Here is an 8661-nt window from a genome sequence, read left to right on the forward strand (position 1 = left end):
TGCTTATCTTGCTGGGATCCTATGACCCCAGCTGACTTCCTGCCCTTTGGGCAGGGGGCTGGACTCGACGATCTCCCGAGGTCCCTTCCAGCCCTGATGTCTATGAAAGTTAAACAGGAGTTTATGTTCTGTGACTTGCTTAATTCAAATTCAAGGATTATGTTCTATTTAGATGGATTCCTTATCAAACATGCCCTGAATAAACTTCCTATTAAAATTCCAAGAGTTAATAACAATTACCAGGGCTATGTAAGATAGTTTAGGACCAGATTCTATTCTACCTATTAGCTGCCTGCATATGATTCTTTTCTATCCTTTTCGAATCTCTGCAAATCCATTAATGCAACTACTTTTATAACAAGCTGTCATCTTTCCTTTAATATAGATGCTACTTACAGATGTAAAAAAAGAAATGTTTTTTTAAACTCTGGGCAGCCCCCAGGCTGAGCCCAGCACATGCCCAGAAGAGGCACTATGTTGAACCTGGCTCGCCCAATGTCTGTATAGATTGGGTGCTTCAACAGGGCTGTTTTGGTACTTTTTATCTAATAGCTTATTGAATCAGCTATCAGATTAATGCATCAACCCCCTCACCCCCCAAACCTCCTGATCCATACAGATGCTGCGGAGCCAGATAGAACCAAAGCGCGTTTCCCCAGTGCCCATAGTGATAAAAGAAAAAAAAAAGCAGCGAAAACCCACCATCTCTAATACTATTAACCTAAATTCCTGTAAACAAAACCTTTGTACCCACACCATGCCATCATTTATTTCTATGTGGAAGTGTGCAAGTATCAGATATTTTTCTTGGGTGCACCTGGCTATATGATAAATACCAATATCTTAAGGGGTAAAGCCACTGTGTAAAATACGATTTTCCACAGTTAATTATACTGAAAAACCCCTTTATTGTCTCAAATTTCTATTTGAACCAATTCAATATTTCACTTTATGGAAATACCTTGTACAATATGTTAAAGAATGTTACCCTTTGCCCTGACTTTTAAAATGTTTAGCAAAATGTAATGGAATTCTACAGAAGAGAGGTAATTTTCTGTAAGATAGTTCAAAAGAATCCAGATGCTCAGCTGATATAAATCTATATAAATCTATAATAGTTTCATTGACTTCAATGAAACTATGCTGATTTACATCAGTTGAGGGTCTGGCTCAAACAGTATAGAAAGGAATCCATTCTTGTTTTAAATTACCTAGATTTTTAGATCATTTTCTATAAAACCTCGCTAGCTTCATCCCTGTTAAATTCTACAGCACCTGCCTATCACATGGATAACTGAGATTGCCCTCTGATTTCTTCCAAAAGTGCCACTCCAATAATTTCTCTCCTTACTTTGTGTTGATTTGGATATACAACCTGCATTATTGCTCACTGCAACACCTGAAGATCGGCCAGTGCTATGGATGAAATGCCTGCCAGTACTCAGAAGAATAGCAAGCACAACCTGATAAATTTAGATTCTACCTTCTCTGTGTCTGCAAAGGACGCCTCAGCAGCTGCTGCGTCTCAGAGATGTTTGTTCAAAAGAAAATACAAGGTGACTTGTGAAGATATGCGTAGTGCTTAAAAGTATAAATATTATTAATGAGGACCCTCCCATACTGATGTCAGCATCCAACCTCAAGTACAAACTGGGCAACTGAGTCATGTAATTAGAAGGGCCACCTTAGACAAAAGCTTCATGATCCAATTGTGATAAAAAACTTAGTTTTGCAGGCTCACTGAAGTCAAAGGGTGAATAAGGGTGGAAGGGCTGAATGCTTAAGACCAACTTTCTAAGTTGAGTTTTCACTTATACTCTCCGTAACCAGTAATGCACACCAAGGGAGGGGTGGCACCAATGACATATGCATGGGGCTTGATCCAAAGCTTATAGCTGTTTGTTGAAGTTAATGGGCTTTGTGTAATGTCCACCTATTATAGTATACAGCTACAGGAAAAAAAGCAAAGGCTAGTTATTATTGCCAACTGACAGGGGATTTTGGGTCTGTTTCTATGTCTGCTTTGAAGTTGTGTGACCTAGAGTAGTGGTCTTCCAATCTGTATAATGGGAATGATAATATTTTCTTGGCAATTCCAGCACCGAAGCGAAAGAATAAACGGATTATGCAAAATGCACTTCCTATGCATCCTTAGCAGTGGTCCCTTCAAGACAGGATGAGACAATATAGGGAAGCTTGCATTTCACTTGCCTAATGGGTAGCTAAGAGATCACTCTCTGGGATTGAAATTCCATTCACTGATGACAAATCCACACACACATGCCCACGCACCCTTTGATATTGTAATGTAGGTATTTTTGTTGGCATAACATTGGAGCGGATGATGCTAGCAATAATTGCTGTGGAGCTAGGAAATTCTGCTTCTGTTTTAGTTTTCCTTTTCAGGGAACTTTATTTTTTTTTCCCCTTAGCACTTACCATACCATAAACAAACTTGACATGACAGAAACATAAACATGACCATAACTTAAACCTATGTTACATTTAGGTTATATTTATAATGTAAACCATAACCTAACCATAACCTAACTTAACACCTAACACAGACATAGCATAACACTAGCATAACCATAAATACAATCATAAACATAATATAGCACGAACATGCCATAACCACAAACATAACCATAACCCTTAGATGGACATTGCACAAGCACAAACACAGCAGACACACAAACGTAACATAACTATAACATAACATGACCATAGCATACGTCACCGTACCATCAACTTAAGCATAATATAACTATACCATTACCATAACCACAGCAAAACATTAGCATGCTATAACCATAAACACGTGATAGCTCACTACAAACATAGCATAAATTTATGCATAATGCAACTATAACTTCAACATAGACATAGCATAACCATCACTTAAAAATAACATGGACATAAGCATAACCATAGCCATAACAACATAAACATAGCATAAATATAACATAAATATAATGATAAACATTAACATAAACAGTTTATTAATTATATGACTTTCTTTCTTGAAGGTTTCAGGTCCAGAATTTATCATTCTCTCCAGGGAACCACCAGTGACCTTACATCTACCTGGATCAATTGTGGTAAATATGAACATTAAAAATTTAGAACCAATCTGGTGATCCTTCAGTTGAGTCTCCATCTGGCCCTATAGAACCACTCTTCGATTACTTGACTCCCTGGGCAGAATCCATGCTTCACCATCCATGGGGCCCTGCAAAGGCAGAACCTAAGGAAAGATAAACACCACACCTTGGTACATAGAAGTCATAGAATCATAGAAAGTTAGGGTTGGAAGGGACCTCAGGAAGTTGTCTAGTCCAACCCCCTGCTCAAAGCAGGACCAGCCCCAACTGGATCATCCCAGCCAAGGCTCTGTCTAGCCAGGTCTTAAAAACCTCTATGAATGGAGATTCTATCACCTTTCTGGGTAGCTTGTTCCAGTTCTTTACTACCCTCCTAGGGAGAAAGTTTTTTTCTAATATCTAACCTAAACTTCCCTTGCTGCAACTTGAGATCATTGTTCCTTGTTCTGTCATCTGCCTCCACTAAGAGCAGTCTAGCTCCATCCTCTTTGGAACCACTCTTCAGGTAGTTGAAGGCTGCTACTAAATCCCTGCTCAGTCTTCTCTTTTCCAGACTAAATAAGCCCAGTTTCCTCAACATATTCTCATAACTTATGTGCCCAAGTCCTCTAACCATTTTTGTTGCCCTCTGCTGGACTCCATCCAATTTGTCTACATCTTTTCTGTAGTGGGGGAGGCATACAAAACAGGACATAGTACTCCAGATGTGGCCTCACCAGTGCCAAATAGAGAGGAATAATCACTTCCCTGGAGCTGCTCCTACCAGTGCAGTCCAGTGTGCCATTAGCCTGCTTTGCACAAAGGCACACTGTTGGCTCATTCAGCCTATTGTCCACTTTAACCCCCAGGTCCTTTTCTGCAGAGCTGCTGCTTAGACAGTCAGTTCCCAGCTGTACTACTGCATGGGATTGTTCTGTCCTAAGTGCAGAACTTGACACTTCTCCTTACTGAATCTCCTGAAATTCCTTTTGGTTTAATCCTCCAATTTGTCTAGGTCTCTCTGAATCCTCGCCATACCCTCCAGCATATCTACTACTCCCCCCAGCTTTGTATAATCCACACAGTGGCTAAGGGTGCACTTCTTCCCATCTTCCAGATCCATTGATGAAGATAGTGAACAAAACTGGCCCCAGGACTGACCCCTGGGGTGTTCCACTTGATATCAACTGTTAACTAGACATTGAGACATTGATTACTACCCTTTGAGCCTGATGATCCAGCTGGTTTCCCATGTTCCTTACAATCCATTCATCCAACCAACCCGTATTTCCTTAACTTGCTGGGGAGAATGCTGTGGGAGACCACATCAAAAGCCTTGCTAAAGTCAATTTATATTATGTCCACTGATCTTCCACCATCCAGAGAGTCAGTTATCTCACCATCAAAGGCAACTAGTTTGGTCAGACACAACCTGCCCTTGGTGAATCCATTCTAACTGTTCCTAATCCCATTCTTCTGCAAGGGCTTGGAATGGATTCCTTGAGGATCTGCTGCATGATTTTTCAGGGACTGAGGTAAGGCTGACTGGTCTGTAGTTCCTCAGGTCCTCCTTCTTCCCTTTCTTAAAGATGGGCACTATACTTGTTCTTTTCTAATTGTCTGAAACCTCTCCTGATCCCCATACATTCTCAGAGATAATGGCCAGTGGCTTTGCAATCACATCAGCCAACTCTCTCAGCACTCTCAGGTGTATCACTTCCAGCCCCAGGGACTTGTACACATTGAGCTTTTCTACATAGTCCCTAATGCAGGAGTGGGCAATTATTTCAGCTGAAGGGCTGCTTAATGAGTTTTGCTGAGCTGTCAATGGCTATAAGGTAGCCCTGCCCCTTGACAGGTGCCCCATTCCCTGGTCGCCATCTTGGGACTGGAACTCCCACCTGGAACCCCTGACCTTTGCCAAAGGAAGTTCCTCCCCTTGCCCCCAGAAGTACTCCTTTTGGGAGGGGAGGGTTGCCATCTTGGAACCAGAAAAAAACCAAATCATATACTAGAAGTCAAACACCTACTATAAAAATATTTTAATTTTATTGCAAAAAATATTTTTGTCATGATTTGTGTTTGCATATTATATATAGATATGATTGCATAATTATGCAAAAATAAAGTCTTACTCTTGTATATTGTGCATGGGGGTGGGGTGTGTGGTTGGGGCAGGTGTGTGTGTATGGTGGGGTGTGGGGTGTATGTATGTGGGGGAGTTGTGAGGGGGTGTGGCTGTATGGCGGGGGCTTAGCATATGTTGGGGTGTATCTGTAGCGGGGTTGTGGAGGTAGGGCATGGGTGTGTGAGGTTTGTGGGGTTTGAGGGAGGGTGGGAGGTGTGGTGCACAGTCTCCCACATCCCCCCCATGGTGTGCAGCCCCTGCTGGTGGTGGCAGCAGCAGTGGCCCAGCAGCATGTGGCTCTAGCCAGAGCTGAATGTGGTGGCAAGGAGCACAGCAAGGCCAGCCTATCTCTATTGCACAGGGCTCCCTGTGGTGTGCATGCAGCTCCTGGCACTTGCAAGCCACTGCGGGGGAAGCCCTGTATGATGGAGCTGGCTGCCTTTTCCTCCCCCTGCCATGTAGGTCCTGGGACTGCCACTGACACCACCAGCAACATCTGTGGGTGGTCCATGCTTGCTGCTGGCTGCCACTGCTGGCAGCGCCTGTGGGTGGTCGCTGACCCCTGGTTGGTGCGCGCCACCCCCTGCCCCTGCACCACCAATAGTGCCGGCAGCATCTGTGGGAGCACTGTGCTTACTGCCACTGGGCTCCTGCTGCCGCTGCTGCTGCACTCCCACCGCTGCCAGCACAGCTGTGCCCCCACAGCTGCTGGGGGCACGTGCCATTCTCGGTTGCTGCTGCTACAGGTGGAGGAGGCTGTGCGCCACGTGTGCTGTGTGCCATGCCTATGCCCCCGCTCCCCACCATCCCTCACATCCACAGCCTGACCACCCAAGCTCTGCACTCCCACCACTCTCCCTGGGTTTGGGCTTTGCACTCTGGCCAGCCCCACACTCCGTGCTCCCACCCAGTTGCAGCTCACCCTCCCCGCATCACTTTCCTTCCTGCTGCCCAGAAAGAGTACTCCAGCAGGGAGATAAGGAGGAGCCACTGGATGGTGGGGAAGCCAAGCGGGTCCACTGGAGGCTGCAGCAGTGGCAACAGCAGTCCCACCCAGAAGCTGTGTGCTGATTGGGCCAGGCCCTTCTATGCACGAGGGAACAAGGCACACAGGCTGGGTGGGGTACAAATAGTAGGTGGGTGCCTGCAGGCCAGATGAAATTCCTTGGCAAGCTGGATCTGACCCACAGGCCATATTTTTCCCACCCCTGCCCTAACCTGTTCTTTTGCCACTGGCAGCTGCTCACCTCCTCCCCCAACTCAGTTATCCCCCAAAGGAGGATATCATTCAAATTTTACACCATCTTCAAGAGGATAGTAGGGGAGTAGAAAGAGTAACTATAGGCAGTGGTGAGGATAAGTCACAATATTTAGAGTTCCAGTCAAATAATACATGCAGTAACAGGCAACTGAGTAAGGACAAAATGTGTAAGTGCTTCTACAAAAATATTAGAAACCTAAATATAAGATGGGTAAATTAAAATGCCTAGTATTAAATCATGACTTTGATATAATAAGCATCTCAAAGACCTGGTGAAAGGATGATAATCAATGGGGTATTGTTATACTGGCTTATAAACTATACAGGAATGACAGAGTAGGACATGCAGGTGGGAGACGGGCACTGCATTTTAAGGATAGGATAGACAGTAACAGCATAAAAATCTTATCCAGAAGGGAAACTACCACAGAATTACTATAGAAACTCTGTACTTAAATAAAAAGGAACATAGTGGATTCATCTACATCTAGACTGTATGGCAGAGTTAACTTAATTAGTTCTGCAGTAAAGCATCCCTGTTTACACGTGAGCCCCTATTAGGTAGGGCACAGTAAATTAATTAAATCTGCTATAGGATAGTATTGTTTTGGACAAGTATTATTTTACAGCAGAGTTATTCAGTGTGCTGAAACTCATGTTTAGATGGTGACCAGGGCTGGCTGGGGTGGAGGTTGCTACAGTGTGGGGGCTGCCTGATTGCTAGCCCTGCACTATAGCACCCTTGTACACCAGCCGACACCTCTGCAGCATGTTGCGCCAGGGTGGACCAACTTTGGGCTTTCAGGCTGAACCTTGTTCCCCTGCCAGCCAGGGCTGCCCTGACCTGGATCAACATGCTGTGGTCCCAGGCACATCTATAAACATTGCTTCTGGGAGTAATAAACTGATGTGAACTGATCTGGAGTTTATTGCTATATACTAGTTGGATGTGTAGACCCACCCAGTATTAGGATTTTCCTACCAACCACCTGATCTAAGGGTGAAGGTGATTCTGAAATGCTTAGGGAGATTATAAAAGCTGCAAAAGCAGGACATGCAGTAATAATGGGAGACTTTAACTATCCTTACCTAGACTGGATAAACACTTCAGAGTGAGATACAGAGATAAAATTTCTGGATGTAATAGAAGACTGCTTTCTACGACAATATGCCTTGGAACCCACGATAAAAGAAACAAGTCTAGGTCTAATTCTGAGTAGTGCACAGGCTTTGGTTCAAGAGATAACTGTATGTGAGTCATTCTGCAACAGTGAGCATAACATAATCACATTCAATGTGCTAAAAGGAGGGAGTAAGCCAAAGAAATCTACCACACTGACATACAACTATAGAAAGAGAACTTACACAAAAATGAGGAAGTTAGAAGTTAAAAGGAGCAAAGACATAACATGTCTGCAGGAAGCCTGGAAGCTGTTTAAAAATACCATATTAGAGGTGCAGGAAAAGTGTAAAATAGAAATAAAAAAAGGGTACTAAGCAGTCCAGTAACACCCCTGCATGATTTAATAGCAGTTAGAGAGGCTACCCAAGGCAAAAAAAGTCATCCTGCAAAAAATTGAAGGCATCCCTAAATGAGGAAAACAGAAAAGCATGCAAACTCTGGTGGGTCCAATGGAAAAGCAAAATAAAGCCAGCCAAAAAAGAATTTGAGGAAAAGCTAATGAGAGAACCAGTGGGAACATTGGACTACCAAAGTATAAAAGTTACACTCGGGGTAACAGAGCCATAGCAGAGAGCTATATTAATTATTTGTTTTGGTTTTTACTGCAAAAGATACTGGGGGAATTGGAGGGACTGGATGTATTCAAGTCAGCTGGTCCAGATGATCCCTACCCTAGAGTACTAAGGGAATTGGCTGAGGTCATTGCAGGACCCCTGGCATGGCTCTACGAGCACTCATGGTACTCTGGTGTGGTGCCAGAGGACTGGAAGAGGGCCAACGTGGTTCCCATCTTCAAAAAGAGGAAGAAGGAGGACCCGGGAAACTATAGGCCAGTCAGTCTTACCTTGATCCTGGGCAAGCTTTTTGAGAAAATTATTCTGGTGCATATCCATGAGGGGCCAGCAGGGGAGATTATGCTTAGTGGCAACCAACACGGGTTCATTAGAGGCAGGTCCTGTCAGACCAACCTGGTGGCCTTCTACAACCAGGTCACAAAATCCTTAGA

At 43.9% G+C, this 8661-nt stretch overlaps 1 protein-coding gene across 1 annotated transcript in view; it reads left to right on the top strand.

The window, feature by feature from the left end:
• FRMPD2 (FERM and PDZ domain containing 2) overlaps positions 1-8661 on the top strand; it is a 131448-nt gene that overhangs the window by 23779 nt on the left and 99008 nt on the right. The window contains exons 8-9 of the mRNA XM_019555523.1: positions 1406-1556; positions 3030-3101. Of these exons, the coding sequence (XP_019411068.1) occupies positions 1406-1556; positions 3030-3101 (223 nt within the window). The remainder of the gene's footprint in view (positions 1-1405; positions 1557-3029; positions 3102-8661) is intronic.

The sequence above is a fragment of the Crocodylus porosus genome, unplaced genomic scaffold, assembly GCF_001723895.1.
Source record: "Crocodylus porosus isolate Cpor-Errol unplaced genomic scaffold, CroPor_comp1, whole genome shotgun sequence".
Lineage (NCBI taxonomy): Eukaryota > Metazoa > Chordata > Crocodylia > Crocodylidae > Crocodylus > Crocodylus porosus.